The 18,838-nt window shown below is 43.4% G+C and overlaps 1 protein-coding gene across 2 annotated transcripts in view; it reads right to left on the minus strand.

The window, feature by feature from the left end:
* The window catches only part of cop1 (COP1 E3 ubiquitin ligase), a 165,575-nt gene that overhangs the window by 80,358 nt on the left and 66,379 nt on the right, over positions 1-18,838 (minus strand). The window contains exons 8-9 of one of the 2 annotated variants that reach the window (XM_080196059.1): positions 12,935-13,047; positions 4,949-5,003 (exon numbers count right to left, since the gene is read on the minus strand). In XM_080196059.1, the coding sequence (XP_080052185.1) occupies positions 4,949-5,003; positions 12,935-13,047 (168 nt within the window). Of the gene's footprint in view, positions 1-4,948; positions 5,007-12,934; positions 13,048-18,838 lie in introns of both variants that reach the window. The other variant, XM_080196058.1, reaches the window with a different exon arrangement.

The raw sequence follows: 18,838 nt of genomic DNA on the forward strand, positions 1-18,838 counted from the left end.
TTAGTAGCTATACATAGCCTCAGAGGAAGTCCCTTCCTTCAGTCCAAGATATTAACACTCACTACCACTGTTCCATGTCCTTTCTATATATATGGTGCAACTGTCCCTGTTGTGCCATGGGTTTTCACTTTGATCACAAACTTGCAGGGAAAGATGTTATCAAACCATTTGGTTACAGTACAAACCCATTTAAGGCATTGTCAACTGAAGGCTAAGCTGCTAAATGTGGTGTGATTAAAATTGAGAACGTAAATGAGACCAGAACTGGAGAACAGCAGATACATCAAAGAGTAATCAACTGGAGGAGGTGGCTGACAAAGGAAAAGGCAAGATCATGGAGGGATGAAAACAAGAATGACAATGTGAAAAGAAGGGGAACAGAGACTTTGCCGGGAATTATAGACCGGTGAGTCTTACTTCTGTTGTGGGCAAGGTTTTAGAAAAAATTATTAGGGATAGGATTTATAGTTATTTGGAGTGTAATGAATTGATTAGAAATAGTCAGCATGGTTTTGTAGCAGGTAGGTCGTGCCTTACTAACCTTATTGAGTTTTTTGAGAAGGTGACCAAAGAGGTGGATGGGGGTAAGGCAGTTGACGTGGTATACATGGATTTTAGTAAGGCGTTCGATAAGGTTCACCATGGTAGGCTTCTGCAGAAAATGCAGATGTATGGGATTGTGGGTAATCTAGGAAGTTGGATCAGGAATTGGCTATCAGATAGGAGACAGAGGGTGGTGGTGGATGGTAAATATTCATCATGGAGTGCAGTTACGAGTGGTGTGCCTCAGGGATCTGTTTTGGGGCCACTGTTGTTTGTAATTTTTATTAATGATCTGGATGAGGGTATAGTTGGGTGGATTAGTAAATTTGCTGATGACACCAAAGTTGGAGGTGTGGTAGATTGTGAGGAAGGGTGTCATAGTCTGCAGGGAGACTTAGATAGGTTGCAGAGCTGGGCCGAGAGGTGGCGGATGGAATTTAATGCGGAGAAGTGTGAGGTAATTCACTTTGGTAGGAGCAACAGATGTGTCGAGTATAGGGCTAACGGGAGGACTTTGAATAGTGTGGATGAACAGAGGGATCTAGGTGTGTGTGTACATAGATCCCTGAAAGTTGGGAATCAAGTAGATAAGGTTGTCAAGAAGGCGTACGGTGTCTTGGCGTTTATTGGTAGGGGGATTGAATTTAGGAGTCGCAGTGTAATGTTGCAACTGTACACTACTCTAGTGCGGCCGCACTTGGAGTACTGTGTGCAGTTCTGGTCCCCGCATTACAAGAAGGATGTGGAGGCGTTGGAGAGGGTGCAGAGGAGGTTTACTAGGATGTTGCCTGGTATGGTGGGGAGGTCCTATGAGGAGAGACTGAGGGATCTAGGGTTGTTTTCGTTGGGAAGAAGGCGGCTAAGAGGGGATCTTATTGAAACATATAAGATGATTAGGGGTTTAGATAGGGTGGATAGTGATAGCCTTTTTCCTCGGATGGAGGAAGCTAGCACGAGGGGGCATGACTTCAAATTAAGGGGGGGTAGCTACAGGACGGATGTCAGGGGTAGGTTCTTTACCCAGCGGGTGGTGAGGGATTGGAATGCCCTGCCTGCTGCAGTTGTAGATGCGTCTAGTTTGGGGGCGTTTAAGAGATCTCTGGATAGGTTTATGGACGAAAAGGGATTGGTATAGGCTAGTGGGTCATTGTTTTTGTAACTGGTCGGCGCAACATCGTGGGCCGAAGGGCCTGTTCTGCGCTGTAATGTTCTATGTTCTATGTTCTAAAAGAAATAACTAGTCCAAGGTATCAACTACAGTTCAAGAGTATTACTCACAACTAAATCAGGAAATTGTGGGTTGAGGTCAACATAGGAGATGATAATCTAGACTAACACTGCACAGTAGTAACTGAGAAAGTGCCACACAGTCAGGGATTCAGCATGATAATTGAGACTGACACTCCACAACAGTGTCTGAGGCAATGCCACACTGTCAGAGAAAAGTGATGATAATCTAGGCTAGCACTCCATAATAGTATCTGAGAGCCACACTGTCAGGGATTTGAGATGATCATCTAGACTGACATTTCAGAACAGAAGCAACTCAGGGAGTCCCAAACTCAGACATCTGAGATGAGAATGGCCTCCTTCTGTACTGTAGTGATTCTATGATAATCTAGACTGACACTCCACAACAGCAGCAATTGAGGTACCGACACTGTCACGGATTTGAGAAAATGATCTTGAATAACACTCCAAAGCAGTAACAGATGGAGTGCTACACTGTCAGGGGTGTTAGATGATAATCAAGCCTGACAATTCAGAGCAGTGTCTGAGCGAAAGCCACACTGTCAGAGACTTGAGATGCTCATCTAGATTGACACATAACAACAGAAGTAACTGAGGCAATGTCACACTGTCAGAGATTTGAGATGATATTCAAGACTGACTCTCCACATTAGCAATAAATGGAGCTCAAGACTGTCAGGGAATTAAGTTTATTTATTAGTGTCGTAAGTAGACTTATATTAACACATGATAATCTTAACACACTGATCCTCCACAGTAGTAAAACTGAGTAAGTGCCACACTGTACAGATTTGAGATGATGATCGAAACTGATACTCTACAGCAGTAACTGGGAGTGTTACAGTGTTGGGGATGAGAGATGATAATCACATCAAACTCCACAGCATTAACAGATGTCATGCCACACTGTCAGAGACTTGAGATAATAATCTATGCTGACGCTGCACAGTAGTCACTCAGGGAGCACGACACTTGGAGGCGAGTCTTTCAAATGAGATCATTAACTAAGATTTAATTCTTTCGCCAATGGAAGCGAATGATCCATGGGCTACCTCATAGATAAAACAGCACAATCTTCCAACATCCAGAGGAACAAGTGTACTGGATCCAAACGCTAGACCAGAGCACATAAGAACATAAGAACTAGGAGCAGAAGTAGACCATCTGGCCCCTCGAGCCTGCTTCACCATTAAATAAGATCATGGCTGATCTTTTGTGGACTCTGCTTCAATTACCCATCTGCTTACCATAACCCATAATTTCTTTATTGTTCAAATATCTATCCTTGCCTTAGAAACATTCAATGAGGTCACCTCAACTGCTTCACTGGGCAGGGAATTCCACAGATTCATAACCCTCTGGTTGAAGAAGCTCCTCCTCAACTCAGTCCTAAACCTGCTCCCCCTTATTTTCAGGCCGTGCCCCCTAGTTCTAGCTCACCCGCCAGTGGAAACAACTTCCCTGCTTCTATCTTTTCTATTTCCTTCATAATCTTATATGTTTCCATAAGATCTCCCCTCATTCTTTTGAATTCCAATGAGTATACCCCAGTCTATTCAGTCTCTCTTCGTAAGCAAACCCCCTCAACTCCAGAATCAACCTAGTGAATCTCCTCTGCACCCCCTCCAGTGCCAGTATATCCTTTCTCAAGTAAGGAGACCAAAACTGTACACAGTACTCCAGGTGTGGCCTCACCAGCACCTTACACAGCTGCAAAATAACCTTGCTGTTTTTAAACTCCATCTCTCTAGCAACGAAGGACAAAATTCCATTTGCCTTCTTAATTACCTGCTGCACTTGCAAACCAACTCCTTCTAATTTTTGCTCAAGGACACCCAGGTCCCTCTGCACAGCAGCATGCTGCAATTTTTTTACCATTTAAATAATAGTCCATTTTGCTGTTATTCCTACCAAAATGGATGACCTCACATTTACCAACATGGTACTCCAACTGCCAGACCCTCACCCACTCACTTAGACTATCCCTTTGCAGACTCTCAGCGTCCTCTGCACACTCTGCTCTGCAACTCATCTTAGTGTCATCTGTGAATTTTGGCACACTAACTTTGTCCCCAGTTCCAAATCATCTATGTAAATTGTAAACAATTGCGGTCCCAACACTGATCCAAGGCATACCACTACTCACTGATCGTCAATCAGAAAAACACCCATTTACCCCTAATCTTTGCTTCCTGTTCATTAACCAATCCTCTATCTATGCCAATACATTACCCGTAACACCGTGCACCTTTATTTTATGTGACAGTCTTTGGTGCAGCACCTTGTCAAATGCCTTCTGGAAATCCAGATACACCACATCCACAAGATCCCCATTGTCCACTGCACATATAACATTCTCAAAGAATTCCACCAAAGTCAACAAAGATGACCTTCCCTTCATGAACCCATGCTGCGTCTTACCAATGGGACAATTTATATCCCAATGTCTCGTTATTTCTTCCTTGATGATAGATTCAAGCATTTTCCCTACTACAGAAGTTAAGGTAACCAGCCTATAGTTACTTTTTTTTTAACCTTGATTTTTAAACAGTGACATCACATTTGCTGTTTCCAATCTGCAGGAACCACCTCAGAGTCTTTGTCTCATTACACAGGACCAGGCCTAGGATAATTTACTCCCTCGTAGGTTCCAAGCCCAATGCATTTAAACCAAAACCAGAGTAACCAGCCCAATGAATCCAAACCCTGGACCCGAGTAATAAGCCCACTGGATGCAATGCAGAAAATCATAACTGCATCATTAACAAAACTACATTTTGAATGAATAGAAAAAATACATTGTTGCACAATAGAGCAGCATGATGGCACAGTGGTTCGCACTGCTGACTCAACGACAGGGACCCGTGTTCGATTCCTGCTTGAGTCACTGTCTGTGTGGAGTTTGTACATTCTCCCAGTGTCTGCATGGGTTTCCTCCGGGTGCTCCGGTTTCCGCCCACAGTCCAAAGATGAGCGGGTTAGGTAGACTGATTATGCTAAATTGCCCTCTGGGGGACTACCTAGGGTAAATGCATGGGGTTATAGAGACAGGGTCTGAGTAGGATTATCGTCAGTGCAGACTCGATGGGCCAAATGGCTTCCTTCTGTATGTAGGGTTTCCATATTCAAACATATGACAGAGTCACCAGCTTACCTGCGAACTACCACCAAAGCCTGGAGGCTGGGAATATTCAGTAGAGTCTATAATACTGCTGAAATAGACAGAATATGAACAATATAGTTAGGAGAGTTACAACAGTGACATGATATTTAAACAACACTGAACAGAAACAAAAAGGAGCATTTCATCCTGAACACAGGCACCACACACATATGCCCACTCAGCCTATCCAAAGCACGTTGAAGCATCTCTGCATCCTTCTCACAACTCACCCTCCTATTGTGCATCATCCACAAAATTTGGAGAGAATACACTTAGTTCCTTCTTCTAAATCAATGATGTAGTGCGACTAGCAGGGGTCCTAGCACAGATCCCTGTGATACTCCATTAAACACTGCTTACCAATTGGAAAAAAAGCCATTTATGCCAACTCTTCTTCTATCCATTTCAAGATACTACTTGCAATTCCAGACGCTTTAACTTTACATAGTAATCTATGAGATCTTGCACTCCAGAAATTCTTCCTCTATTGTACTATGATGAATTTAATTTTCCTAATCTATATGCAGATTGAAGTCACCCTTCATCACAGATGTTTGTTTAACACATGCATCTCTGATTTCTTGTCCAATATTGTTTCCAACATTACCACTATTGTTTGATGGTTGCATACCAACCCCCAGATGTTTCTGAACTAAACTCGTACAGATTCTACGTTGTCTCTGCTGATGTCTTTCCTCAATATCATATCAATATCTTCTTTAATCAACAATGCAATCCACCATCTTGTCCTTTCTCTGTCTTTCCTAAATACAGAGGAAATACAGATGTTTAGTTCCCATCCTTGGTCACCTTTGACTTGATTTATTAGCTTCACATTTATTAGTTGTTATTAAACAGAGGTTGATCACCATCCCCCCCATAAGAACTAACACTTAGCCACTCAAAGAGGCGTACCTCGCCTTATAATCTATAAAAAGTGCGCAATTTTTAGTAGTTAAATCAAGCTAACTCCCTGACACACACACTTTAAAGAACAAGTAACAATTTATTTATCTGTGAACGAGTTAACTAAACTATTAGCAAACTGAATTACAAAAGATGCGAATGGAGTGCTGTTCAAACAAATACAATTCCCACGTATTAACAAAAATAGAATTTTAGTCACTCTAACGTACGAGGTATTGTGTCTTCTCTCTTCTTTGCTATCTTCACTATCGAGGTGAAGCTTTCTTTTAAGACATAAATGAGCTAAAAGCGATGAGCTCTGACAGACAGCAGTTACTGTTCTGCTTATGGTCCCACTGCCTGTTATTTTCTACCTGTGATGACATATCCACTTCCCCTACAATATGATTGGTTCTCCCACTACCAAAACATCAAATTCAAATCTAATATGTTGCTGGTAGCCAAATGCCTGATTCAAATTTGACTGGCTAAATTCCAAAACATCCAAATGCCTGAAGCCTGTTACCAAGACAACCCTGTTGTTTGGTCTTTGATACTATGTTTCAGTCTGTGTGCTGGCACTATATGCACCTGCATTTGTTTTTAACTTTCTAACACTACCTTTTAAAGGGACCATGGAATACCTTTTTCCTAAGCATTTTTACATTCTTTTTTATAATTTTACAAACACCAATTTGCAGCTATTCTACACAACTTTGCAACATATAGTGAAAAGTATTGTTTCTTACGTGTTAGACAGAGCATACCATGCATGGAGAAGGAAGAGAGTGTAAGAATGTCGTGTTACAGTCATAGCTAGAGTGTAGAGAAAGATCAGCTTAATACAAGTTAGCCTATTCAAACGTCTGACAGCAGGAGGGAAAAAGCTGTTCGAGTCAGTTGGTATGCGACCTCAGACTTTTGTATCTTTTTCCCGACGGAAGGTGGTGAAAGAGAAAACGTCTGGAGTGTGTGGGGTCCTTAATTATGCTGCCTGCTTTGCTGAGGCAGTGGGAAGTGTGGACAGTCAATGGATAGAAGGCTGGTTTACATGATGGATTGGGCTACATTCACAACCTTTTGTAGTCTCTTGCGGTCTTGGGCAGAGCAAGAGCCATACCAACCTGTGATGCCACCAGAAAGAATGCTTTCTGTGGTGCATCTGGAAAGGTTGGTGAGAGTAGTAGCTGACATGTAAATGTAAATGTTGTAAATGCGCCTAGTTTGGGGGCGTTTAAGAGATCCGTGGATAGGTTTATGGACGAAAAGGGATTGGTTTAGGTTAGTGGGTCATTGTTTTTTAACTGGTCGGCGCAACATCATGGGCCGAAGGGCCTGTTCTGCGCTGTAATGTTCTATGTTTTATGTCAAATTTCTTGAGTTTTCTGAGAAACTAGAAGCATCAGTGAGGGGTGACCTTATGGAGGTCTATAAAATAAATGAGGGCCATAGATGAGGTAGATAGTCAATATCTTTTCCCAAAGGTAGGGGAGCCTAAAACTAGAGGGCATAGGTTTAAGGTGAGAGGGGAGAGATACAAAGTGGCCGGAGGGACAATTTTTTCACAGAGGGTGGAGAGTGTCTGGAACAAGCTGCCAGAGGTAGAAGAAGAGGCAGGTAAAATTTTGTCTTTTAAAAAGCATTTAGATAGTTACATGGATAAAATGGGTTTAGAAGGATATAGGCCAAATGTGGGCAATTGGGGATTTTAAAAAAAAAGGGTGGCATGGACAAATTGGGCTGAAGGGCCTGTTTCGATGCTGTATACCTCTATGACTCTAACCTCTATGACAATGATGAGACAGAGTACAGGAATGAGATAGAGAATCTGGTGAACTACTGCGGCAACAATAACCTCTTCCCCAATGTCAATAAAACGAAGGAGATTGTCATCCACTTCAGGAAGTGTAAAGTAGAACATGCCCCTGTCAACATCAACGGAGATGAAGTAGAAAGGGTCGACAGCTTCAAGTTTTTAGGTGTCCAGATCACCAAAAATCTGTCCTGGTCCCCCCCATGCCGACACTATAGTTAAGAAAGCTTGCCAACGCCTCTACTTTCTTAGAGGACTAAGGAAATTTGGCATGTCAGCTATGACTCTCACCAACATTTACAGAAGCACCATAGGAAACATTCTTTCTGGCTGTACCACAGCTTGGTATGGCTCCTGCTCTGCCCAAGACCGCAAGGAATTCCAAAAGGTTGTTAATCCATTATGCAAACCAGCCCCCCATCCACTGACTGTCTACACTTCTCGCTGCCTCGGCAAAGCAGCCAGCATAATTAAGGACTCCACGCACCCAGGACATTCTCTCTTCCTCCTTCTTCCTTTGGGAAAAAGATACAAAAGTCTGAGGTCACGTACCAACCGACTCGAGAATAGCTTCTTGCCTGCTGCTGTCAGATTTTTGAATGGATTTAATTTGCATTAAGTTGATCTTTCTCTAGACCTAGCTATGACTGTAACACGACATTCTGCACTCACTTGTCTCCTTCTCTATGAACAGTATGTTTTATCTGTATAGCGTGCAAGAAATAATACTTTTCACTGTATGCTGATACATGTGACAATAACAAATCAAATTTTTAAAAAACACAGTTTTAAGAAAGTGGTTGGAAGAGCAAGGGAAGACAAGTCATAGAAACCTACCAGATTTACTGCCCTATCCATTCAGGAGTTGTCTATTTTTTTTCATATTAATTCGTGGGACATCAGCATCACTGGTTGACCCATCCCTAGGTGCCTTTGGAGGGTAGTTGAGAGTCAACCACATTGTTGTGGCTCTGGTGTCACATGTAGACAAACCAGCTAAGTACAGCATATTTCTTCCCCTAAAGGGCCTTCATGAACCAAATGGTTCAATCGACAATTGTTTCATGGTCAAAAATAGATTCTTAATTCCAGATATTTGTTACTGAATTCTATTTGCTGTGGCAGGATTCGAGCCCAGGTCTCCAGGAGATTAACTGAGTTTCTGGATTAATAGTCTTGCGATAATACCATAAGGTATTATCACCAGACTATTAACCCAGGTTTACTGGGAGACTGCCTCCCAGATTTTTCATGTGGGGGATCAGAGTTGTCATTCTTCCCCTGTTAAGAGGAAAGGTAGTGGAGCAAGTGCACCAAAGGCACCCCAGAATGGTGCGAATGAAGGAAACAGCCAGGAGCTATTTTTGGTGGGTTGAATTTGAACAGACATATTGAGGAAAATTCAGGATCATAGTGTCCTGTGCATTAGTAAGGAAGGTGCCACCATTGTCACCTCTTCATCCAGGTCTGGAGAATGCATGCAGATCAGCTGGTCGTTGCACCTCATCAATGGAGGGAAGTTTCCCAACCAGTGGTGTCAACCAAGCCACGAGCCTGGGGCAGAAATAGCCGCGGAGGGGACAGCAGCAATGTCACAAGACAATGGAAACCAGTCTGAGGGAAACATCCACTGAACAACAGGAATATCCAGAAATTCAGGAGACTATACCACATACAGCTGCTAAGACTAGGAGATGATGGTCTAGAAATTGCCTTTCCCATCTGGAGAGACTGATCACGTCAATGTGCACACTGAGGGCTGTCTTACTAACGGAGTGAAAGATGGAGTCACAGAAACCCAACAGTGAAGGAAGAGGCCATTTGCCCCGAGTCTGGACCAACAACAATCCCACCCAGGCCCAACCCTGCTAATCCCTCTGACTGACACATCTCAGGACACTCAGGGGCAAGTTAGCTTAGCCAATCAATCTAACTCACACACTTTGGACTGCAGAGGAAACCAGAGAACCTAGAGGAAACCCACACAGACACAAGGAGAATGTGCAAACTCCATACAGACAGCAACCCAAGCCAGGAATTGAACCAAGGTCCCTGGAGCTGTGAGGCAGCAGCGCTAACCACTGTGCCATAAGAATAGCAGAGGATGGTTTTGATTGATCAACCTCTACGTTATGGGTTGTGCCACTCTGCAACGGTTTGGGAGGGGGGTGGAACATTTTTTTCTATGTTGCCCAATATATAATTCTGACCTTATAGCTACGCTGGCCTCTTTGCTCACATGACAGTTAAAATTGTGTAGCTATTTTGTCAATGGGAGTTTTGAAATGAGAGGAAGGGTGTTATATGTATGTAGTTGGGGATGTTATGCCTCTTTTAGAGAGTGGAGCAGATAACCCGGGGACCAAACTTCACCCAGGGGTAGCCAGTCTTGGACTGACTGTGCAACTGTTAACAAGTAAAATAAACAGTTCCTTGTTTTAGTTATAGAGGTTTACAGCTTGGAAACAGACCCTTCGGCTCAACTTGTTCATGCCACCCAGTTTCTAACCACTAAATTAGTCCCAATTGCCTGCATTTGATCTAAGTCCCTCTATACCCATCTGCCTTTTGTAACTGCTGCTTTTTAAAAGACAAAATAATGCCTGCCTCTACTACTTCCTCTGGCAGCTTGTTCCAGACACTCACCACCCTGTGTGTGAGAAAAAATTGCCCCTCTGGACATTTCTGTATCTCTCCCCTCTCATCTTAAACCTATGCCCTCTAGGTTTAGACTCCCCTACCTTTGGGAAAAGATGTTGACTCTCTACCTTATCTATTCCCCTTATGGATTACCCCTAAGCCTCTTACACTCGAGGGAAGAAAGTCATAGTCCATCCAGCCTCTCCTTATAACTCAAACCATCAAGTCCTGGTAGCATCCCAGTAAATCTTTTCTGCACCCTTGCTAGTTTAATAATATCCTTTCTGTAATAGAGTGACCAGAACTGTACACAGTATTCCAAGTGTGGCCTTACCAATGTCTTGTACAACCTCAGCAAGACATCCCAACTGTTCAATGTTCTGACCAATAAAACCAAGCATGCCGAATGCCTTCTTCACCACTCTGTCCATCTGTGACTCCATTTCCAAGGAACTATGAACCTGTATCCCTAGATCTCTTTGTTCTATAACTCTCCCCAACACCCTATGATTAACTGAGTCGGTCCTGCCCCGATTCAATCTGCTTACAAGGCCCTACATTCTCCCTAGTTATTCTTCTGTCCTTTATGTATTTGTAGAAGCTCTTTAGATTATCTGCCAAAGCAATCTCATGTCCCATTTTACCCTCCTGATTTCTCTCTTAACTCTACTCCAACAACCTCTACATTCTTCAAGCGATCTACTTGACCCCAGCATGTCATATGCCTGCTTTTTAACCAGGGCCTCAATATTCTGAGCCATTCAGGGTTCCCTACTTCTACCAGCCTTACCCTTCACTTTAAAAAGAATGTGCTGACCCTGAACCTTGGTTGACACACTTTTGAAAGCTTCCCACTAACCAGATGTACCTTTGCCTACCAACAGACTTCCCCAATCAACTTTTGAAAGTTCTTGTTTAATACCATCAAAATTGGCCCTGCCCCAATTTAAAATTTCAACTTTTCGGTCAGACCTATCATTCTCCATAACTACCTTAACACGAATGGAATTATGGCCACTAACAGCTATGTCACCTGTCTCTCCTTATTTCTCAAGAAGAGGTCAAATTTTGCTCCCTCTTTAGTCTGGCCATCAACATACTGAATGAGAAATTCCTCCTGAATACGCTCAACAAATTTATCTCTATCCAAGCCCCTACTACTATGGCTGTCCCAGTCAGTGTTGGGAAACTTCAAGTCCCCTCCTATTATCACCCTATTTTTCTTGGAGCGATTTGCATTTTGCTTACGTATTTGCTTCTCAATTTCCCGCTGATTTAGTGGCTTGTTGTACAATCCTATCAAAGTGATTTCTCCCTTCTTATTTCTCAGTCCTACTCACATAGACTCTGAGTGAACCCTCAGAAGTATCCCCCTCAGTATTGTTGTGATGTTCTCCCTAATCAAAAATGCAACAGCCCCCCTCAAGCTCTTACCTCCTGTTCTATATTTCCTATAGCATCTGTACCCTGGAACGTGGAGCTGCCTATCTACCCCTCCCTTAGCCATGCTTCAGTAATAGCTATAATATCCCAGTCCCATCTGTCCATCCATGCCCTGAGTTCATGTGTCTTGCCTGTCAGGCCACTTGCATTGAAATAAATGCAGGTTAATTTAGACTTCCCTTGCTCTCTGCCCTGCTTCCTCAGACCATCTGTCTGGTCATGTTTTGTACACTCTCCGTGTGTTTTGTTTCTCTTAGCCTTATTGGATCCATTCACTGAGTTCTCACAGAATCTGTGCTGTGGCCCTTTTTCATTTGTGCCTTTTGTTTCTCTGCCTTCCACTTTTACCCTTACTGCCTTATGTTTCTGTTCCCATTTTAGTTCCCTCTGACTTCCTGTATCAGTTCCCACCCCCACATTAGTTTAAACCCACTCCAACAGCACTAACAAACATTGTCCCTCGGACATTGGTTCCAGTCCTGCCAAGGTGCAGAGTGTCCGATCAGTACTCATCCCACCTCCCCAGAACCAGTTCCAATGTCCCAGAAATTTGAATCCCTCTCTCTTGCACCATCTCTTGAGCCACATATTCATCTTAATTATTCTGACATTCCTTTTTTGACTAGCACATAATCCTGAAATTACTACCTACTTTGAATCATAGAATCCTACAGTGCAGGAGGAGGCCATTCAGCCCATCGAGTCTGCACTGACCACAACTCCATGCATTTAGCTAGCTAGTCCCCATATACTAAAAGGCAATTTAGCATGGCCAGTACGCCTAACCTGCACAACTTTGGACTGAGAGGGGAAACTGGAGCATCTGGACAAAACCCACGCAGACACTGGGAGAACAAGTAAACTCCACGCAGAAACTGACCCAAGCCAGGAATCGAACCCAGAGGTAACAGTGCTGACCACTGTGCCGCCCCTACTTATACCTATCTACCTCAAAATCTTTTTATAGTTTGTAATTAGACCCAAATATGATACTGGGTACAGGTTGGGGTGGGGCAATCTTTGTTAACTTAAGTTGAAGATGATTCTGGGTGCGAGTGTGGTTGCATTTATTGGCAAACATTGAAACAAAGCAGTCACCATAACATTTTCAAATCTAAACATTTTTAAGTATCAGTTACTGATTCAAGTGCAAGCTGAGAAACAGAGACTAGTACCTGTGAGAAGGGGATGGTGCTTCGAACTGCGGCACAGTGCTATCCAGGTTCGGCACGTGAGTCGATTCACTGACAGGAGAATACAGTCCAGTTGTCTCATTAAATATCAAGCCCTGGAAGATATTCTTGTATTAATGTTCAACCCAACTGTTCTTTCAACTTGGAATGAATGAATAATGTCACTCCCCACATACTAAATCCTCCATTCAATATCACAACTCACACAACTATGGCTGGAAACACTACAATTGGACAGTTGTCAAAAAACAGCGGTAGTTCAAATGTGAAAACAGTGCCAACATCATTACTTCTGGTTTCTGAATCTATGCTTGGCCTTCTTCCTACTTCTCATCTATGTCCACTCCCAGGTGACACCATGCCAAAACACTTCAGGTGTAGAGTAGTTATGCAAAAAGGCAAGGCAACAAAGTGAGATGAAAATATTGAAGTGGAGAAGAATCGACGCCAGTCAGTTCAGAAGAGACGGGGTCCAGGCGTGTTGGAAAGGAAGCTTATTTGGCAAAACAGTAAAGGAGCAATGAGACTCTGGTAGAGTCGGTACGTTGCCACGAGAGGAAAAGGCGGCCATACAAAGTTAAAGATTAAATGGTAACACCAAAAACAGAATTGTAAATCACAGATTCATCAGTAAGTAGAGAGACAAAATAGAGAGAAGAACTGGGGAAGGGAAGACTGAGGGGAACAGTTTATCACTGAGAAAGGAGCAGTGGGTTAATGCAAAAAGGAACAAAGACTCTAAAATTGTAGGATTGTCAGAGTATGGCTGGTACCAATGGGACAAAGATATATTTCTGGACACATACGAACAAGGATCAGGAGTAAGCCATTTAGCCCCTCGAGTCTGTTCCACCATTTCATAATATCATAGTTGATCTGACAGTGATCCACTGGTTAGCACTGCCACTCACTGAACTAAGGACCCAGGTAACTGTGTGGAGTTTGCACATTCTCCTGATGTCTGTATAGTTTCCACTGGATGCTCTGATAAAGGGCACCCAGTGGAAGCTTTGACAAAGGGTCACCTGAACGTGAAACGTCAGCTCTTTCATCTCCTTACAGATGCTGCCAGACCTGCTGAGATTTTTCAGCGTTTTCTCTTTCGGTTTCAGTTCCAGCATTCGCAGTAATTTGCTTTTATCTTTTTGAAGTCCATATAGACTACATATAAGAACATAAGAACATACGAAATAGGAGCAGGAGTAGGCCATCCAGCCCTTCGAGCCTGCCCCACCATTCAATAAGATCATGGCTGATCTGTCGCTGCTCAGTTCCACTTTCCCACCCTCTCCCCATAACCCTTAATCCCCTCTCCTATCAAAAACCCATCAACCCGCGTCTACCACCCTACCCTCATCAACCTTCCTGGTCACTTCATCAAAGAACTCTAATTTGGAAGGCATAATCTCCCTTGCACAAAGCCGTGCTGACTACTATTAATCAAATCCTGTCTTTCCAAATGTCTGTATATCTTATCCCTCAGAATCTCTTAGCCACTACAGTTGTTAGGCTGACTGGTGGGAAATTCAGTAAGAAGTCTCACAACACCAGGTTAAAGTCCAACAGGTTTATTTGAAAGCAAAAGCCACTATCTTTCAGAGTGCTGCTCCTTCGTCAGGTAAGTCATTTTCAAAAAACTCAACCAGGCTCATAAGGCACGATCTGCCTTTGGCAAAGTCATGCTGACTACTTTTGATCATACTATACTTCTCTAAATATTCATAAATCCTGTCTCTCAGGATCTTTTCCATCAACTTACCAACCACTGAGGTTAGACACACCAGTGGTGTGTCGATAATTTCCTGGGCTACCTCTATTCCCTTTCTTGAATATAGGAACCACATCCGCAATCCTCCAGTCCTCCGGACCCTCTCCCATCTCCATCGACAACGCAAAGATCAAAAATTACCAGAGGCTCTGCAATCTCTTCCTTCGCCTCCCACAGTAACCTGGGGTACATCCCATCCGGTCCAGGCGACTTATCTATTTTGATGGTATTCAAAAGTTCCAACACATCCTCTTAATGTCCACACACTCAAGCTTTTCAGTCCGCCGCACGCCTGCACTACAACCACCAAGATCTTTTTCCACTGTGAATACCAAAGTATTCATTGAGCACCTCTGCTATTTCGACTGGTTCTATATAAATTTTCCCACCGTCACGTTTTATAGATCCTATTCCTTTGCATCTCATCCTTTTACTCTTCACATATTTGTAGAATGCCTTAGGGTTTTCCTTAATCTTACCTGCCAAGGCCTTCTCATGACCCCTTCTGGCTCTCCTAATTTCCTCCTTAAGTTCCTTCCTACAAGCCGTATACGCCTCTCGATCCCTAACATTACCTAGCTCCCTGAACCTTTTGTACGCTTTTCTTTTTGACTAGATTTGTTACAACTTTCGTGCACCACGGTTCCTGTAACCTACCATAACCTCCCTGTCTCATCGGAATGTTGTTGTGCAGAGGTCCAGACAAACATTCCTTGAAAATCTGCCACCTTACTTCAGTACATTTCCCCGAGGATATCTCCTTCCAATTTACGTCTCTAATTTCCTGCCTGATGGCTTCATACTTCCCCTTACTCCAGATAAACACTTGGTCTACCGAAAAACTGCAGCAGGCGACAGTGCAGAGGGACCTCGGGGTCCTTGTGCATGAGTCGCAAAAACCCAGCCTGCAGGTGCAGCAGGTGGTCAGGAAGGCGAATGGGATGCTGGCCTTCATAGCGAGGGGGATTGAATATAAAAGTAGGGAAGTCTTGCTGCAGCTGTAGAGGGCATTGGTGAGGCCGCAGCTGGAGTACTGTGTGCAGTTTTGGTCGCTGTACTTACGCAAGGATATTTTGGCCTTGGAGGGAGTGCAGAGGAGGTTTACTAGGCTGATACCGGAGTTGAGGGGGTTGAACTATGAGGAGAGGCTGAATAAACTAGGCTTGTACTCATTAGAGTTTAGAAGAATGAGGGGAGATCTCATTGAGACACATAAGATGATGAAATGGGATGGATAGGGTAGAGGTGGAGAGACTCTTCCTGCTCAGAAAGGACAGTAGGACTAGGGGGCACAGCCTCAAGATAAAGGGGGGGCGGTTTAGAACAGAGTTGAGGAGGAACTTCTTCACTCAAAGGGTGGTGAATCTCTGGAATTCTCTGCCCGTTGAGGTGGTGGAGGCTGCCTTGCTAGATATTTTTAAGACGCGGGTTGATGGGTTTTTGATAAGCGAGGGGATTAAGGGTTATGGGGAGAGGGCGGGAATGTGGAACTGAGCCACGACAAATCAGCCATGATCTTATTGAATGGTGGGGCAGGCTCGAGGGGCTAGATGGCCTACTCCTGCTCCTATTTCTTATGTTCTTAAATCCTCAGACTGTAATCCTTGGTCCTGGACTCCCCCACCATCAGGAATATCCTCCCTGCATCTACCCTGTTTAGTCCTGTAAGAATTCTATAAATCTCTAGGAGATTCCCCCCTCATTCATCTAAACTCAGCCAAAACAATCCTAACTGAATCAATCTCTCCTCATACGTTAGTCCCGGCATCCCTGGAATCAGCCTGGCAAACCTTTGCTGCACTCCCTCGAGAGCAAGAACATCCTTCCTCAGAAAAGGAAGCCAAAATTGCACACAATACTCTAGTGTGGCTTTAACAAGGCCCTGGATAATTGCAACAACACATCCCTGCTCCTGTACTCAAAACCTTTCGCAGTGAAGGTCAACATGCTATTTGCCTTCCTTACCGCCTGCTGCACCTGCATGCTTACCTTCAGTGACTGGTGCAGAAGAACACCCAAGTCCTGCTGCACACTCCCCTCTCCCAATTTACAGTCATTCAGGTAGTAATCTGCCACATTGTTCTTGCTTCCAAACTGAATAACCTCACAAATTATACTGCATCTGCCATTGATTTGTCCACACCCAACCTGTCCACCCATTCTAAAGGATCTCTGCATCCTCATCACAGCTCACCCTCCCAACCAACTTGATATCATCTGCAAATTTTGAGATGTTACATTTTGTTCCCTCATCCAAATCATTAATATAGATTGTGAATAACTGCGGTCCCAGCACCATCCCTATGGCACCCCGCTAGTTACTGCCTGCCAATTTAAAAGCACCAAGTAATTCCTACTCTTTGTTTCCGCTCTGCCAACCAGTTTTCTATCCATCTCAATGGACTTTCCCCAATCCCATGTGCTTTAATCTTGCACGATAATCTCTTGTGCAAGGCTTCGTCAAACGTTTTCTCAAAGTCCAAATATACCCTTTGGCTCCCCTTTGTCAACGTTACTAGTTACATCTTCAAAGAATTCGAACAGATTTGTCAAGCATGATTTCATAAATCCATGCTGACTCTGTCTAATCTTGCCACTGCTGATAAAGTCCTTGACAATGGACTCAAGAATTTTCCCCACCACCAATGATAAGCTTAACAGTCTATAATTCCCTGTTTTCGCTCTACCTCCTTTTCTGAATATTGGAGTGACATTAGCTACCCTCCAATCTGCAGGGACTGTTCCAAATCTATACAATTCTGGAAAATGATCACCAATGCATCCACAATTTCTAGACCACTTCCTTAAATATTCTGGGATGTAGATTATCAGGTCCCAGGGAATTATCCACCTTCAATCCCATCAATTTTCCCAGCACTATTTCTCTACTAATAGTGATCTCCCTCACTTCTTCCCTCTACTAAATCTTGTATTTTCCAACATTTCTGACATTTAATTTGAGTCCTCTTTTGTGAAGACAGAACCAAAGTATGTATTCAGTTGCTCGGCCATTCCTTTGTCCCCTATTGTACATTCCCCCATGTCTGTCTGCATTGGACCTACATTGGTCTTCACCAATCTTTCTCTTCACAAATCTATAGAACTCTTAGTGTTAGTCTTGATGCTCTCTGCAAGACTGGTACAGAAGGTGAAGACATAGAATCAGAGGTGAGCTGCAAGGTGGATACAGAACTGACTCAATCATTGAAGACAGAGGGTAGCAGTAGAAGGGTGCGTTTCTGAATGGAGGACTGTGACAAATGGCATTCCTCATGGATCAGTGCTGGGACCTTTGATGTTTGTAATATATATGTATGTTTTGGAGGAAAATGTAACTGGTTTGATCAGTAAGTTCGTGGACAACACAAAGATTGATGGAATTGCGGACAGCGATGAGGATACAGCAAGATTTACATCAGTCGGTGATTTGGGCGGAGAGACGGCAATGGAGTTTAAGCCAGACAAATGCGAGGTAACGCATTTTGTAAGGTCTAATACAGATGGGAAATAACCAGTAATTGACAGAACCCTTCAGAGTATTGACAGGCAGAGGAATCTGGGTGTACAGGTACACGAGTCACTGAAAGTGGCAACACAGGTGGAGAAGGTAATCAAGAAGAATGCGATAATCTTGCTTTCATTGGTCAGGGCATTGAGCTTAAAAATTGGCAAATTGTGTTGCAGTTTTATAGAACCTTAGTTAGGCCGCACTTGGAATATAATCTTCAATTCTGGTCACCACACTACCAGAAAGATGTGGAGGCTTTGGAGATGGTACAGAAAAGATTACCAGAATGCTGCCTGATACTAGCCTGGAGGACATTAACTATGAGGAGAAGTTGAAGAAACTTGGTTTGTTCTCACTGGAACAACAGAGATTGAGGGGCTATTCAGTGGATAGTCAGAAGCTTTTTCCCAGAATGGAAGCATCAGTTGCTAGGGAACATCAGTTTAAGGTGCGAGGGGCAAGGTTTAAAGGAGATGAACAAGGCAAATTTTTTTTTTACACAGTGTGTGTCTGGAATTCGCTGGCAGTGGAAGCAGATACAATAGTGACTTTTAAAGGGCGTCTGGACAAGTACATGAATAGGATGGGAATAGAGGGATACAGTCCCCGG

Source organism: Carcharhinus amblyrhynchos, chromosome 9 (genome assembly GCF_965287045.1).
Source record: "Carcharhinus amblyrhynchos chromosome 9, sCarAmb.v2.hapA, whole genome shotgun sequence".
Classification (NCBI taxonomy): Eukaryota; Metazoa; Chordata; class Chondrichthyes; order Carcharhiniformes; family Carcharhinidae; genus Carcharhinus; species Carcharhinus amblyrhynchos.